The following is a 17,581-nucleotide window of genomic DNA, read 5'->3' as shown; positions in this document are numbered from 1 at the left end:
GATGACCGTGTGGGACCGAATATTTCTTTTGTTGCTGCATAGAAGCTGCGCAGGTCACGTTGGTCAGCGAAACTCTGTATTTCTGCAGCTTTTCTTTGCCACCAGGTGTTCTGGGCTTCACGGATACCTCTTTGGCAACCAGCTTCAGCCACCTTGTGAGCACATTTGTTAGCTGCTGTTGGTTGGTTTTCCAAAGTCAGGCGTGCTTGTCGTTTGGTTTCAATGAGAAGAGAGATGGTAGCATCATTCTCATCAAACCAATCCTGCCGTTTCTTGGTGGTGAAGCCTAGTGTTTCCTCCGCGGCACGGGCCATGGCGTTTCTGAGGGTGGTCCAGTGGTGCTCGACAGTGGCCTGACCCACAGGGTCTGCGAGGTATTGTTCGCAGGCCTCCTTGTAGTTCTGTGCCACCTGTGGGTTGCGGAGCTTACTACAATCAAAGCGTTGGTGTGGTACGCTGTCAGGTGCGCTTCTGGGTGGTCGTAGGGTCGTCACGGAGAGTCGGGAGATGAGGAGTCTGTGGTCCGTCCAGCAGTCGTCCGCTCCGGGCATGGATCGGGTGATGCGGACGTCTCCTCGGTCTCTGGCTCTGGTCAGGACGTAGTCCAGGGTGTGCCAGTGTTTAGACCGTGGGTGTCTCCATGTGGTCTTTTGTCGCTTTGGTAACTGGAAGATGGTGTTGGTTACCACAAGTTGGTGTTCTGCACACAGACCCAGTAGGAATTGGCCATTGGCGTTGCAATTTCCAATGACATGGCGGCCGATGATTCCCTCCCACAGGCGATGGTCTTTGCCTACTCGGGCATTAAAGTCGCCAAGCACAACGAGCTGCCTTCTACACCCAGCTCGACCGCACCATCCAGGCAGTGCCCGCCAATGACATCAGTTGCATAATACACATATATATACCGTATCTTGTTATGAAACATATTTGGCATTTTTATCATTTGTTTACTGCAGTCTAAACAACAGTGGTCTTTATAAGCAGGAAATGACATATAATTCATGAGTAAGTTGCAAAGAAATATGAGCCTCTTTCCTTTACTGTAAGTACTTCTTCAAGCTTATCACTGTTCTCTGCATAGCTTTAACTATGCACCTTGTTATTAATTACTGAAAAATGTTATTTTGATAATGAAATAAATTTTTGAATATACTTACCCGGTGATTATATAGCTGCAACTCTGTTGCCCGACAGACAACTCTACGGTAAAAACTCGCCAGCGATCGCTACACAGGTTGCGGGTGTGCCCAACAGCGCCTTCTGTCGTCCAGATACCCAGTACTCAATGTAAACAAAGACTCAATTTTCTCCTCGTCCCACTGCGTCTCTATTGGGGAGGAAGGGAGGGTCCTTTAATTTATAATCACCGGGTAAGTATATTCAAAAATTTATTTTATTATCAAAATAACATTTTTCAATATTTAACTTAGCCGGTGATTATATAGCTGATTCACACCCAGGGGGGTGGGTAGAGACCAGCAATATATGTTTACACTTTATGAGCTAAGAGTTTTTATTTCATTTTAGAAGTTATCAAAATAACAAAAACAAAATAAATAGGTACCTGGTAAGGAAGTCGACTTGAACAATTACTCTGCCTTTTAAGTACGTCTTCCTTACGGAGCCTCGCGATCCTCTTAGGATGCTGATCGACCCCTAGGATCTGAAGTATCAAGGGTTGCAACCCATACAACAGGACCTCATCAAAACCCCTAATCTAGGCGCTCTCAAGAAATGACTTTGACCACCCGCCAAATCAACCAGGATGCGAAAGGCTTCTTAGCCTTCCGGACAACCCAAAAAACAACAATAAAAACATTTCAAGAGAAAGATTAAAAGGGTATGGAATTAGGGAATTGTAGTGGTTGAGCCCTCACCAACTACTGCACTCACTGCTACGAATGGTCCCAGTGTGTAGCAGTTCTTGTAAAGAGACTGGACATCTTTCAAGTAAAATGACGCGAACACTGACTTGCTTCTCCAATAGGTTGCGTCCATTATACTTTGCAGAGATATATTTTGCTTAAAGGCCACGGAAGTTGTTACAGCTCTAACTTCGTACGTCTTCACCTTAAGCAAAGTTCGGTCTTCCTCAATCAGATGTGAATGAGCTTCTCGTATTAACAATCTGATAAAGTCTGACCAAGCATTCTTTGACAAAGGCAAGGATGGTTTCTTAACTGAACACCATAAAGCTTCAGATTGGCCTTGTAAAGGTTTAGTACGCTTTAAATAGAACTTAAGAGCTCTAACAGGGCATAAGACTCTTTCTAGTTCATTGCCTACGATCTCCGATAAGCTGGGGATATCGAAAGATTTAGGCCAAGGCCGAGAAGGCAGCTCATTTTTGGGTAGAAAACCAAGTTGTAGCGAACAAGTGGCTTTTTCTGACGAAAACCCTATGTTCTTGCTGAAGGCATGAATCTCACTGACTCTTTTAGCCGAGGCTAAGCATACCAGGAAAAGAGTCTTAAGAGTGAGATCTTTCAGGGAGGCTGATTGTAACGGCTCCAACCTGTCTGACATGAAGAATCTTAGTACCACGTCTAAATTCCATCCAGGGGTAGCCAAACGACGCTCCTTGGTGGTCTCAAAAGACTTAAGGAGGTCTTGCAGATCTTTATGTTTGGAAAGATCTAAGCCTCTATGCCGGAAGACCGATGCCAACATGCTTCTGTAGCCCTTGATAGTGGGAGCTGAAAGGGATCGTCCTTTTCTCAGGTATAAGAGAAAAACAGCTATTTGAGCTACAGAGGTACTGGTCGAGGATACAGAAACTGACTTGCACCAGTCTCGGAAGACTTCCCACTTCGATTGGTAGACTCTAATGGAAGAAGCTCTCCTTGCTCTAGCAATCGCACTGGCTGCTTCCTTCGAAAAGCCTCTAGCTCTCGAGAGTCTTTCGATAGTCTGAAGGCAGTCAGACGAAGAGCGTGGAGGCTTTGGAGTACCTTCTTTACGTGTGGCTGACGTAGAAGGTCTACCCTTAGAGGAAGACTACTGGGAACGTCTACTAACCATCGAAGTATCTCGGTGAACCATTCTCTCGCGGGCCAGAGGGAAGCACCTAACGTCAACCTTGTCCCTTCGTGAGAGGCGAACTTCTGCAGTACCTTGTTGACAATCTTGAACGGTGGGAATGCGTAGAGATCCAGATGTGACCAATCTAGGAGGAAAGCATCTATATGTATTGCTGCTGGGTCCGGGACTGGAGAGCAATAGATTGGAAGCCTCTTGGTCAGCGAGGTTGCAAAGAGATCTATGGATGGTTTTACCCCAAGTGGCCCAAAGTCTCTTGCACACATCCTTGTGGAGGGTCCATTCGGTTGGAATTACTTGCCCTTTCCGACTGAGACAATCTGCTATGACGTTCAAGTCGCCTTGGATGAACCTCGTTACTAGGGAGATGTCTTGACCTTTTGACCAGATGAGCAGGTCCCTTGTGATCTCGTACAACGTCAGTGAGTGGGTACCTCCTTGTTTGGAGATGTACGCCAAGGCCGTGGTGATGTCCGAGTTAACTTCCACCACTTTGCCTCGAAGGAGAGACTTGAAGCTTTTCAAGGCCAGATGTACTGCCAACAGCTCCTTGCAGTTGATATGCATGCTCCTCTGACTCGAGTTCCACAGTCCTGAGCATTCCCGACCGTCTAGTGTCGCGCCCCAGCCCACGTCCGATGCGTCCGAGAAGAGAACGTGGTTGGGAGTCTGAACAGCCAGGGGAAGACCCTCTCTTAGGTTGATATTGTCCTTCCACCAAGTCAGACAAGACTTTATCTTTTCGGAAACCGGGATCGAGACCGCTTCTAGCGTCTTGTCCTTTTTCCAGTGAAAAGCTAGATGGTATTGAAGAGGACGGAGGTGTAGTCTTCCTAGTGACACAAATTGTTCCACGGATGACAGCGTCCCTACCAGACTCATCCACAGCCTGACTGAGCAGCGTTCCTTCTTCAGCATCTTCTGGATGGATAGCAGGGCTTGATCTATTCTGGGGGCTGATCGTCTTGTTGTTCAGCAACGTCCTCATCAGAGGGTTCCTCATCCGAAAACTGATGAGGAAACGGCAACGGAGTGGGCAACGTCTGGCTCGCTGAGTCCGGTCGAACTGGTGGATGCGTGACGGAGCCGGACGCAATATCATGGAACTGCTGCACAGTCTGTGAACTGTCAACAACCATGGGTGCGCGAGGAAGCACAGCGTCAACCCGAGACTGTCTAGACCGTCTGGGTTGTGCAGTCAACACCCTACCGGGTTGCTGAGGTTGACGCACTGCGTCAAAACAAGTCACCTCTGCTGGTTGTTGAACGTCCTGAACGTCAACAACCACCTCCGAGCGTCGCTTAACGTCAACGTGCGGCTGGCAACCCACACTGGGTCGCATCGGTGGAGGAACCACCTCAACTGGCAGACGCGAGTAGGTTACCTCAGCGTCAACAGGGCGCACAACCGACCGGTTGGAAGGTTGTTGGCCAGAAGGTTCGGTAGCAACCTTCTCCGCATTAAAGTCTATCAAGGACGCAAGCTTGGACTGCATGTCTTGCAGCAAAGCCCATTTAGGGTCTACGGGAGCAGGTGTGGCAACAGACGGGGTTAGCGACTGAGGCGGTACCGTTTACCATCCCTGAAAGCCTTGTTATGCGTGACATAATTGTACAGCAAAACTTCAAAGGCTCGAAAACAGCTGTGAAGTTGACCTGTAAACAACTTGGAGCGTCTCCTGGCCAGGCGCCAGGGAGAGTCTACGAGAATTGAGAAGTCTATCTGGGCAGAGGCATGAACTCCCAAGCCGAGAACTTCTCTCGTGTCATATCAGACTCTCGCTCTATAAACCAGTTTAAAAGAAGGGAAAGCAAAGGCTGTATCCCCCAAACTCCTCCTGGTGAAAAACCAGTCGCCTAGCCAACGTAAAGCTCTCTAGGAGAGCGAGAGAGCACTAGCTTAAAAACAACGGCTTCGAAGTAGCTAGGCCTAGTGTAAGCTCTGACGTTTAGGCGAACGAGGAGCAGCAGTTACAAAAAGATCCGGACAAAGATCTTTAAAAAAAAATCATCATGATTTAATTAAAGTCCATAGGAGGCTAAGCAGCTTTAGGCTCCTCTCCATCTGACAGAGTCCTCAAAGGAATATCAGTAGGAGGGGGAACAGCAACTTCCTCATCTACAGGAACCTTGTCCGATAAAAGCTGAGTCTCAAGCAAGGGAGAGACCTACCGTGGTGGCAATGCTTTACAAGCAGAGTCCACACTCACTGGTGCATTAGTAGCGGACCAGAACGCAACGTCATGTAACTGCTTGACAGTCTGTAAACTGTCAACAACTGAACTGTCAACCACAACAGGTGCGTGAGGACGCACAGCGTCCACTCGAGACTGCTTTGACTGCCTAGACTGAGCAGTCAAAACAACTCTAGAATGCGGAGGTTGACGCACAGCGTCAAAACAAGTCAACTCCGATTGTTAGTGAACGTCTTGAACGTCAACAGGAGCATCAGCAAGTGGCCTAACGTCCAAATGCGGCTGAAAAACCACACGAGACCGCATCGAGTGTGGTTCTAAAAAACCTGACTGACGTGACTAAGCTACGCCAACGTCAACAGTAAGCACAAAGGAACGTTAGGTTGGCTGAAAGCCAGGATATCGATGAGATAAACGGCTAGACTCAACGGACTAATCGGCAGAATAGTCTTCCATAAGGGAGGCAAGCATATACTGCATGTCTTGCCATACAACCCATTAAGGATCAACGGAAATGGTTGTGGTAAGAGACGAGGGTAACGTCTGTGACCGCAACACTTTGCCTACAAAAAAAGACTCTCGGAGTCTGTGTTACGCTTTTGTTAGGCGGCGAGCAGTTATCCGATGACTGCATAGGGTCAGAGCTGTCCTAATGGTTGTAACCAGGGCGCTGGACCTGTCCTGAAAGGACTGACTTTCGCTTAAGGGCTTCGAAACCTTGTGACAGGTTTCTTATGCGAAAAGCCTTCGGATGACGAGGAGAAACAACGTCTCTCTCGTCTTATGGTAGGGGAGATCTTGGTAAGATACACCCGATACCATAGAGGGAAAACGTCTGTTCGTTGGTCAAGGCCTCTCGAACCCATAAGTCTTTTGACATTACTTCTCCCCTGGGCTTGGGAGCATGTAAGAGGTCCCGGACTAGGTGAACGACAGGCACGAACAGACGAACCCTCGGACGCAACACTGTAACACTTTGCGCATATCACTTTATCACTTCGATTTTCTGTTTTGCACTTATTTCACTGAAATTGAAACTTTTACTGATTTCTACCTGAAACACGCAATTCTACCCTTCATTAAAAGGTAGTAATTGCGAAATCAGTCGTATAATGCAAGCTCATTAATACCAGCAAAAAACAGAAAACATATTTTAAGATAAAAAAAATCAGTGGCTGGGAAAGAGACTAAACACTAGTTCATATAACTACGTTTTCAATCTCTCACCGCACATAGCCTGGGGACGAGAATAAAAAACTAAAACGTTTTATCCTTCCTCCCCGTACAGCGACTAGGGACGAGAGTAACTCGAGAACAACGTTACCCGCTTGAACGGAACGTTTTCTCTCCTCTCTCTCCCTCCGTCTCTATCTCTCTCTCTCTCTTTCTCTCTTGATTTCGCACCTAAGAGAAGAGCCCAATTATATTTCGTCAAAAAAACATGTTATTTGACTAAAGGAAAAAACTGAAAGGTTTTTCAAATAAAAAGTTCCTTTAAAATAGAATTTAAAACATTTAAGCTAAGAAAGAATGAGCAAAACGTCAGAATCGATTTACTCTTACTGCAAAGTGAAACCGTGATACACTCTCTCTCTATCGTAACGATAGAGCGCATGTTGAACGTCCTGAACGTCAACAACTGCGTAGCATAAATAAACTAAACGTTAGTTCATCTTTGAAAACAGTACGAAGACTATCAAAGAAATTCTTTCATAAAATATTACATTTAAAAAGTTTTAAATCCTTAGCTCTTTAAAAGCTAATTACGATATAAAGGGCTCAACGTTGATTAACTTCGGTTTCCAAGTTAGGACCGCCTACTCTCAGGAAAGGTCTATATAAACAAAACATTAAAATTATTATGTTTATAATAAATGGAAAGTTAATCGAAGAGGCCTAATAAAGGCGGAGAGATATAAAATATATAGAGGAAAATCTATAACGTGATATAATTACTAAAAGCCTAAACACACTTCCGTCTAAGGGAAGGGTCGGCCATTTAAAAGTGAAAGAAAGTCCATACTCTCTTTGTCACCATAATTAAATCTATCCTTGAACGGAACGTTTTCTCTCCTCTCTTTAAGATGAAGATAAAACACCTGCATAGCGAAAGCTCAAAACTAGAATAAAGTACTTCACCAATTAGTTGTGAAAAAACTCCAGTTTAGCAACAGCGAGTAAGTACGTCTTGTCGATAGCTCGACAGAGAGAAAATTGAGTCTTTGTTTACATTGAGTACTGGGTATCTGGACGACAGATGGCGCTGTTGGGCACACCCGCAACCTGTGTAGCGATCGCTGGCGAGTTTTTACCGTAGAGTTGTCTGTCGGGCAACAGAGTTGCAGCTATATAATCACCGGCTAAGTTAAATATTGAAAAGTATACAATTTGCAATTTGTAGTACAATATGCGCATACAATGCTAAACAAACTGGGTTCCGTTATTAAAAATTCAAAAATTTGATTTTAAGGGAATATGCTCCTACCCACTAATAAATAATACAAAAAAATTATCATAAAAGGACACCCAACCAACTCAGGAGCACTTACTACAATACATGCGCAAATTAACTTGACATTATTCAAAGAAAAAAATAATTAAATAAGCAAGAGGAATTAAAAAGAAAACAGACAAAAGGTAAAAATTTCTGAAAGAAAAATAATTTGTATTCTCTATACGAACCTGAATCCTTTAATATAGGGACATGTCTTTAGTGGCACTGGAATGACCACAAAATAGTTAACAAGGTAGTTAACCCACCTACTTGTCACAGAACAGCCACTTTTACCCTTAGAACTAGGTGGTTGATGTAGGAAATTTATTTCAAAGGTGCATACAAATCTATTGTCCTTTAAAATAGGGACACACACATTGGTAGAGGGAAGCCCTTTAGAACCAAACTGGCCATATCATCCATCCTGGTTCCATATGGAAGTGAGGAAGGTGCCTAAAAAAATTTTAACAGCTAATCAAAGTATTTAGAAGCTGTTAGGGTCTTAGCCAGTACTGGCTTAAAATGAAGCTCGTAGTAAGACCATGAAAACCTATCAATTTACCAGGGAGAGGGCATTGGCAGTATCAAACCAACCACATCCATAGAAATGTTTGATAAGACACCAACCTATACTCCCCATTACCTAGAGGATAAAGGAGCTGCTTCTTGGCAGACACAGACTGCAAAAAAGGTGCACTATCGAGTAACCCTCCAGCATAAAATGGTTGTGGTTGCTGCATCCCTTCTAGAGAGAAACAAGAGTAGATGTAAAAGAACCAGTCATTCTACATCTCTTAAAGACTTCTGCCAAATAATGTTATCTTGAATGGGATGAAAACCAAATCCCAGGAGGGAGCTTGGAGTGCTACACAACTACTGAGCAGTCTCCTGCGGATACAGGAAAAGGGGTCCAAAGGTCTGTTGGTAAAGTCTGTAAGGTGCAGATGGGCAAAGGTAGTCTGACATCAGCTCCAAATATGCCAACAAGTAAACCAGAAGGGTACTAACAGGGCTAGGCTTTTGAGGTCTTACTTGGGACGGCTAAGGTACGTACTGACCAAAATCGCATGTGCAAGCAAACAGCCTCACCAAACCAGAAAGAACCGCTTCTGGACACTTCCATCTTGTTCCTGCTGGATTAACAAGACTGTGATACTTGCAAGCAAGGTATCGAGTCCTCCTCAAGTAGCACTGCAGTGCCCTGACATATCACCAGGCAACTTTGTGTCAACTTACATGGAGAGACAGGATTGAGAAGGTCCCGAAATGGTGTTTGAGACCAACTGGTATTGGGTCTTCGTTGTACAGTCTGTCAAATAATAAAGGTAACACATCCTTAGTCGCTCAAAAGAGGGTCATTATAAAGAACCTGAAACTCTCCTATTTTCTTACAGAATGAGAAAAGAGAGAGTTCCCTATTATGCCCTCCTCAGGTTACCATATGCATCAGAACCCTGAGGATGAGGACCATCCCATACTGGGAACTATGTCCCATGATTGGTGAGAACACTTGAAGTTACCTTTAAGCACGGACCGATCCCCAAAAGGAGGAGAGATCTGCACATTACCGAGAAGCCTCTTCTTCTTCAATTCTCTTGCCTAAGCCGAGATGAGAGAGAGTTTTGAGGGAAACACTCTATGATACCCTCTTCAGGTTGGGAGACATGTGTGCCCATCCCCTAAGGATAAAGACTATTCCACCCTAGGACATAAGTCCCAGGGTAAACAAGACTATTTGAAGCTCCCTTCGAGCATGAATCCTTCCCTCCAAGGAGGAAGAATCCAAACTTTACTGAGGGGCTTCTTCGGCCAAGGCAGACAAATGTGTACTGTACGTGATTTGCTGAAAAAAGCTATGGCCGGAGAGACACATTCTCAATGAGGGTAGCATATTTACTGATACTGAGGGAGGAAACACAGAACCAAGAAACCCTGGCACAAGGGTTGGGGCAATGGACATAGGGGAAAGAGTGGAGAGCTCTGGCACTGGGTCAGGGATCGGGGTCACACTCTTAGCATTACTCTCAACTTTACCTTTCACCTTGGATATACCAGAAACCAGATTCCTTGACACCTGGAACACCACCACTTCCTTCATACGTGGTACCATGGGAACACAAACCTGCACAGGGTTACTGGAGTGGCAGCCTTGGCAACCATCTCCCTTAACAAAGTCCTAGGGAGCCTACCTGAAAGACCTAAGGAAGTCCATGCCTCCCTTAGGTCAAACTCGTCATCAATAGCCGAGCCCCAACAGAAGTCCCTCCAGTCTCCTCGGGGGAGTGGCGACCACTCAGGCTTCCCAGCAGACCAGCTAAGCCTGAAAAAAAAGCTGGTGTCGATCCACACTCTCTTGACCCGCGTGCCATACTCCCAGGACAGAACCAGAGGCGTAAGTGCAGGGCAGCAGCAAGAAATGCATCCAGAGGAGGGAGTAGAGGTGACAACTTTCATGACATTTTCTTGGGCATTGCCCAGCCCAACCCTGACAAATGCCTAGCTTGCTTCTTCCCATTCAGAGCATACCCTTACCACTGCACTAAAGTCCACAATTAACACTTAGCACAAGAGGATGTCTGCAAACTGACATGCCCCCAACACAATACACAGAGGGAATTTGGGTCTACATATGTCCTAGCCATAAATTTCCTGTTTCCATTTCATTGTCAACAACTAAACAAGCAGAAGAAAAAGCATACTGTAAAGCAAAGAATCAAAAGCTTGAAGAGCGCTATCACCCATGAGAGAAAAGCTCAGCCGTCAAAGCAAAAGTGAATAGAGGAATGATTGTGGTGGTGGGGGAGGGGGCTTTGTCCCACTCCCTCACCGGTTGGATATCTGCTTGTTATCCATTTCAAGAACAAATTCCAGCTCACACCTAAGTAATTTCCCTAATTGAAGGAGGAGGGTTTGTATGTTGTGTAAGAACAAACATGGTTGAATGAAAGATTCAAAATAGTCCCTCAAGATAACTGATCATCAAAAATCTAAAAAGACTTTTTTAATAAGCCAATTTTTTGTGCAATTGAAGAAGAAACAGAAGGAATATCCTTCTCAAAAGTAAATTTGTAATCAAGAATCACACATAAAACTTTAAATGAGTTGTATTCTCATTAGTTAAAAAGACATCAAAACATAGATTTCAATCTTGAGGAGCCTATGTCCTTGACCTACTTATTATCATACTTTGAGTTTTGTTCTGGTTCAACTTCATCCCCCATAATTTGTACCATGTACTAATTCTAGCTGGTTCTCTATCAAAGGATTCATCAACTATTATAGGTCTACATTCAGTATTGTATATGGAACTGATGCAAAGAGAGTACTGTAGCATCATCTGCTTATGCAATGAGCTTGTTTTCTAGGTCAAACCACATACTGTACCATGTGTATACAGTATGAAAATTAAAGTATCAAAAACACTATCTAGAGAAGTAAAAGATATTACATTCCTATAGAAACTATGGTATCCATTAACAACTATTCTTTGCAATCTATTACTTAAAAATTCAATAATGAAGCTAAGAAAAGAACCACCTACTCCCATCTGTTCAAGTTTGAAAATAAGGACCTCACAATTAACCCTTTTACCCCCAAAGGACGTACTGGTACATTTCACAAAAGCCATCCCTCTACCCCCATGGACGTACCGGTACGTCCTTGCAAAAAAATGCTATAAAAATTATTTTTTTCATATTTTTGATAATTTTTTGAGAAAATTCAGGCATTTTCTAAGAGAATGAGACCAACCTGACCTCTCTATGACAAAAATGAAGGCTGTTAGAGCAATTAAAAAAAATATACTGCAAAATGTGCTGGGAAAAAAATAACCCCCTGGGGGTTAAGGGTTGGAAATTTCCAAATAGCCTGGGGGTAAAAGGGTTAATGTGGTCAGAGCTAAAAACGAGGCCATTCATATAAATTTCCAAACCACAATCAAGGGAATTCTGTACAGCATCAGAATTGTCAGAAGGGCATTACAGTAAATACCTCTAGACCTCTGCAAAAGCCAAACTGCAAACAATGGAACAGATGATTATCTTCAGCATACCTAATTAGAAGTTTTGCCAAAAGACATTTCAAAATTTTTTGCTATGGGTGTTGTAAGCATATGCTACCACTAAATTCTGAAAGTGACTAGAGATTTTCTTACCTTAATGCATGGTAAAAGGTTGTAATGTTTTGAGTAGTCTTCTAAATATTTCAAAACAACAGAATGGTGAGCAAAGTCTTCTCCCTCTTCTGGGAGGGCAAAATCTGGGAAACTCATCATCACCTTTGGTAAGTCACACCTAAAACATGAAAAAAATTATATCTTTTAAATTTTCCTTATAAATAAAAAACTTACAAGCAAAATTTGACAAAATTTCTATAATTCCCACATACCAACTCTTATTACTGAGACCTAAAGAGCTGGTTAAGGTCAAACAAACCACAAGGTGAACATCTACTGAGCCTAGCAAGCAGTACGAAGATCTTGTCCAATGTATCCTTTTAACACTGAGTCTACACACTTACAATGAACATTAACAATTAAGACTTCGGAAAGGCATTCTTGGCATACTGTTATCTTATCTCTGAATCCTAAAGAAATTAATACAAACCTCATATTTTATATATGATTGAAGTCAAAGGTAAAAATAAACACAAAATTTTCTTGAAACTATAATTGAATCTTTATAAGTCCTACTCTCATTAGGGCTTGAAAGAAGTTTTAGATGTGCACTAGTTCATTCTCCAAACATATTACTAAAATAGATGAAGAGTTTCCACTTAGTCTTGTGCACATCCAAACTTCGAAGTACCTTTCAAATGCAATACAATAATTCCAAGGGTTGTCTAATTCACTATATACAAAAAAAGATGAGAGGAAGGCCATAAAAAACTTCTATAGTGATGGGTTTGTACTGAAAAATAAACTTTTTCTAAATATCATTTGGTATAAAAATGACAAATTCAGAGATAATTTGTATTTTTCCTAACCATACAAACCTTAGCTATTTACATGGGGTATTACTTTCGGCGTAGCTGAAATGACGAGCCATTAGATTTTTAAAGAGGGTTAACTACCCTCTCGCTAGTTAGCAAGGGGGTAGGGGAGGGGTAGCTACCTACCCCTCCCCCCTCACACACCGGTGAACTGATTCACTTCGCTTAAAGGTAGGACTTCACGGGGGACAGGGCTGGCGGGCAAATATCTGTAAATAGCTAAGGTTTGTATGGTTAGGAAAAATACAAATCATCTCCGAATTTGTCCTTTGTTCCGTAACCGAAATACAAACCACGCTATTTACTTGGGGTGACTTAACCCTTAGGTAGGGTGGAAAGTCCCAGCCTTACTGGCTTTGGCTTTTGCCAGGGGACTCAGAATCCGAGTGAGCAGCACTCGAGAAAAGGAGTCCCTGCACCTCGCAAATTCCTTGCTCCGCAAGGAACGTGCAGCCTACATAAGCTTGTGTGTGAAGGAAAGAAGTGTGACTCGTCCTAGGAAGTTGACCTGAAGTCCTTTAGATGGAAATCTAGGTTAGGACGTTCCCAATACCCCCTTGTCAGGGTATGGGGGACGCAACAGTATTATATTAATACTAGGAACAAAAGGAAGCATGGTTTACCTGCAGTGGTTTGAGGTCAGCTATGCAGAGAACCCAGGATGCTGCTTTCCCCAAGAGAGGGGAGGATGAAGAAAAGAGTAAGGGCCAGACATGCTTTTTCATTCATGCAGTCTAAAACCGGGTAACAACGCCCTCAACCTTCTGCTACCTGTCCATTAAGGAGCCTGAGGTTAGACCAGCTGTTGTGCAGCCACCACAGGGCCAATAGAGAGTCCTGCAGGTAGTGGGCTGTGAAGGTCGTATGACGCTTCCAGACCCCAGCTTGTAGCACCTGCGTCATAGAGAAGTTTCTCTTGAATGCCAGGGACGTTGCGATGCCTCTGACATCATGTGCCCTAGGGGGACGTGACGGAGGAGGGTCTGGATTCAGGGCATGATGGATGACCCTTCGAATCCAAGCCGAGATGGTATTCTTGGTGACCCTCCTCTTCGTCCTTCCCGTGCTCACAAACAGGGCTTGCACGCGAGGGCGAACTGCAGCTGTTCTTTTAAGATAATGCCTCAGACTCCTTACTGGGCATAGTAGGAGATGGTCTGGGTCATCTGTTACAGAACGAAGACTCGAAACCCTGAAGGAGTCGAACCGTGGGTCCGGAACTCCAGGATTTTGAGTCTTAGCAACAAACTTGGGGACAGACCTGAACATTACCTCCCCCCATCCCCTTGAATGGGCGACGTCGTACAAAGACCATGAAGTTCACTGACCCGCTTGGCTGAAGCCAGAGCGAGCAGGAACACCGTCTTCCAAGTCAGATGACGATCAGAAGCCTGTTGTAATGGTTCGAACGGAGGTCTCTTAAGAGCCCTGAGAACCCCAACCACGTTCCATGGAGGAGGTCTCACTTCCGACTGAGGGCAGTTAAGTTCGTAGCTTCGTATGAGCAAGGAAAGTTCCAGCGAGGAAGAAATGTCCAATCCTTTCAGCCTGAAGGCCAGGCTTAAGGCTGAGCGATAGCCTTTCACCGCCGAGACCGAAAGGCGCATTTCCTTCCGCAAATATACAAGAAACTCCGCTATTGCTGGAATAGTGGCATCGAGGGGAGAGATACCCCTCCCACGACACCAACCACAGAAGACTCTCCACTTTGCTGGTAGACCCCTGCAGATGACTTTCGCAGGTTTTGAGACATCCTCTCCGCAACTTGTTGCGAAAAGCCTCTCTCTATGAAGAGATGCTGGATAGTCTCCAGGCGTGAAGCCGAAGCCAAGCTACGGCTTTGTGGAAGATGTTGCAGTGTGGTTGATTGAGTAACTCGTGTCGTGGGGGGAGTTCTCTCGGGAGTTCCGTCAGGAGCTGCAGGAGGTCCGGGAACCACTCTGCATGATGCCATAGCAGAGCTATCAAGGTCATCGACAGGTTGACCGATAGTCTGGTCTTGTTGAGCACCCCTCTCATCAGACAGAACGGTGGGAAGACGTAGACGTCGATGTTGTCCCACCGTTGTTGGAAGGCATTTTGCCAGAGTGCCTTGGGGTCCGGGACTGGGGAGCAGTACAGCGGCAGCTTGAAATTCAAGGCTGTCGCGAACAAGTCCACTGTCGGGGAACCCCACAAAGTCAGGACTTTGTTGGCTACTAGAAGATCCAAAGACCACTCAGTACTCACTATCTGCGAAGCTCTGCTCAGACTGTCAGCGAGCACATTCCTTTTGCCCGGAATGAAGCGAGCTGATAGTGGTATTGAGTGGGCTTCGGCCCATCTCAGAATCTCTACTGCAAGATGGGATAGCTGTTGTGAAAAGGTACCTCCCTGCTTGTTGATATAAGCCATTACTGTGGTGTTGTCGCTCATCACCACCACAGAGTGACCCGCTAGGGTCTGTTGGAACTGTTGAAGGGCCAGATATACGGCCTTCATTTCTAGCAGATTGATGTGGAGGTACTTTTCTGATTCTGACCACCGGCCTGAGATCCTGTGGTTCAGAACGTGGGCCCCCCACCCTTCTTTTGACGCGTCCGAGAACAGCATCAAATCCGGGGGAAGGACGAGAAGATCCACTCCCTTTCGAAGGTTTCCGTCGGTCAACCACCACTGCAGGTCCGTCCGTTCCGCAGGCTCCATAGGGACCAGAAAGTCCGGGGAATCATGGCCTTGATTCCACCGGGACTTGAGCCGCCATTGCAGGGATCTCATCCTGAGGCGGCCGTTTGGAACTAGACGGGCCAGGGAGGACAGGTGACCTAGAAGATGTAACCAAGATTGGGCTGGAAGCTCTTCCCGTCTGAGGAAAGGCTCTGCGACCCTTCTCAGCCTTGCTATCCTGTCGTCTGATGGAAAGGCTTTGTGGAGATTGGTGTCAAATATCATGCCTAGATATACCAGTCGTTGAGATGGAAGCAGAGAAGACTTCTCAAGATTTACCATGATCCCTAGATCTTGGCAAATTCCCAGAAGCTTGTCTCGGTGTCGAAGAAGGGTCGACTCCAAGTCTGCCAGGATCAGCCAGTCGTTCAGATAGCGAAGGAGACGGATGCCGATCCTGTGTGCCCACGAAGATATCAGGGTGAACACTCTGGTGAACACCTGCGGTGCTGTGGAGAGACCAAAACACAGCACCTTGAACTGGTAGATCTTGTTGTCTAGGCTGAATCTCAAGTACTTCCTGGAAGACGGATGGATTGGGATCTGGAAGTACGCGTCCTTTAGATCCAGTGTGCACATGAAGTCTTGCGGTCTCACTGCAAGTCTGACCGTCTCTGCTGTCTCCATGCTGAACGGAGTTTGTTTGACAAACTTGTTCAGGGCTGAGAGGTCGATGACGGGTTTCCAGCCTCCAGACGCCTTCTTTACAAGAAAGAGTCGACTGAAGAAGACTGGGGAGCCGTCGACGACCTCTTGGAGAGCATCCTTCTTGAGCATGGTCTCAACTTCTGCCCGAAGGGCTAGCCCCTTTGCCGATCCCATGGCATAGGAGCTCAACGACACTGGATTCGCTGTCAGGGGCAGAAGAGATGTTATGAACGGGACGCGATATTCTTGGCTGATCACAGAGATCGTCCTGGAATCGGCCCCGAGTTGCTGCCACCTGAACGCGCAACTCTGCAGGCATCCCCTCACTGGTGGACATGCAGGGAAATTGCCAATCCTAGCGTTTGCGGCCTCGGCCGCTCCCTCTAGGATTCTTGCCTCCCCTGGAGGACTTCCCACCCTTCCTGTCCTTGACAGGAAAGGGCTGCTGTTTGGACACCTTTGCCTTTGCTGCTGGAGCCCGTTTCGATGTCCTAGACTGACGAGGCTGTTGTTGTTGAGGTGCTGGAGGCTTGTAGGGTCTGGATGTAAGAGCCCTTTGGAGGAGAGAATCGTGATTCGATTTCCTCCACCTCTCAGCTGTCCGTTCCACATCCTTGGGCTCAAACAGGCTCTTTCCAAGGATGGAAGAGTGTCTGAGGTTGCAGACATCCACGGCTGGGACCTTCGCATGGAACCTCTCGGTCACCGCATCACGACGCTTCAAGATCGAGTTTGCCCACAAGTTCGAAACTTGGTGAGCTAGAAACTCGATGGTGCGCGTGCCCGAGAGGAGAAAAGTCTCAATGGCCTTCCTGGTGCTTTCCTTGGACAAGTCCTCGGATCGCAACAGGATGCCCAGAGACCCCAGCCAGACATCCAGCCACGAAGTGGCCTGCATGGCACACTTTGCGACTTTCTCCTGGCTCAAGATCTCTGTAGCCGAGAATGTCATCTGCCGGCCGGAGAGTTTCTCAAGAGAAATTCCCCTGGAGAGCTCTTCCACAGAATGGTGGAGAGGAAGAGCTAAACAAGACTCCCCCATGATCTCGAAGTACCTCCTCTGTTGTACGCGAGGAGGTGGGAGGAGTTTGTTGCCGGCAGAGGAACGGCTGGAGGAGGCGAGTTCGGAGAGCTGGCTCTCAACCTTGTCTCTGGCGCTTTTAACCCCCTGGGTCCAGGGCAGAGCCGCACTGGCCTTCGGAGGTTTTTGAGTCCCGTAGACTTGGTCCAGAACCGTATCCTTGCCTTCGCGAGGGGCGGTCTCCGGGTCCTCGAACCTGTTGAGTTGCATCAAGCTCAGGACCTGCCAGAAGGCATGCTCCGACTCATGCAGCTCTCCTCCTTGTGGACTGGCAGCAAAGTCTCCTGTCCCCAGCTGCTCTACTTGGGGGGACACGTGGACGTTTTCCTGGGGTCTTGCTGGCTCTGGTCGAATCCAGGATGAAGACTTAGGGACGGTCTTCGAGTCCTTGGGCTCCCTCCAAGGAAGGATACAGGACTCCAGTAC

General features: G+C 46.1%; 1 protein-coding gene across 3 annotated transcripts in view; it reads right to left on the bottom strand.

Moving 5' to 3' along the window:
• The window catches only part of LOC137617309 (uncharacterized), a 95,922-nt gene that overhangs the window by 36,656 nt on the left and 41,685 nt on the right, over nt 1-17,581 (bottom strand). For 2 of the 3 annotated variants that reach the window (XM_068347318.1, XM_068347319.1), the window contains exon 3: nt 11,885-12,023. The exons of the other annotated variant lie outside the window; for it this stretch is intronic. In XM_068347318.1, coding sequence (XP_068203419.1) covers nt 11,885-12,023 — 139 coding nt within the window. The remainder of the gene's footprint in view (nt 1-11,884; nt 12,024-17,581) is intronic. 3 annotated transcript variants of the gene reach the window in all.

This window comes from Palaemon carinicauda, chromosome 23 (genome assembly GCF_036898095.1).
Source record: "Palaemon carinicauda isolate YSFRI2023 chromosome 23, ASM3689809v2, whole genome shotgun sequence".
In the NCBI taxonomy this organism is placed as follows: Eukaryota; Metazoa; Arthropoda; class Malacostraca; order Decapoda; family Palaemonidae; genus Palaemon; species Palaemon carinicauda.
Note: the sequence above shows the minus strand (reverse complement) of the source record. Positions and strands in the feature narration are given on the sequence as shown.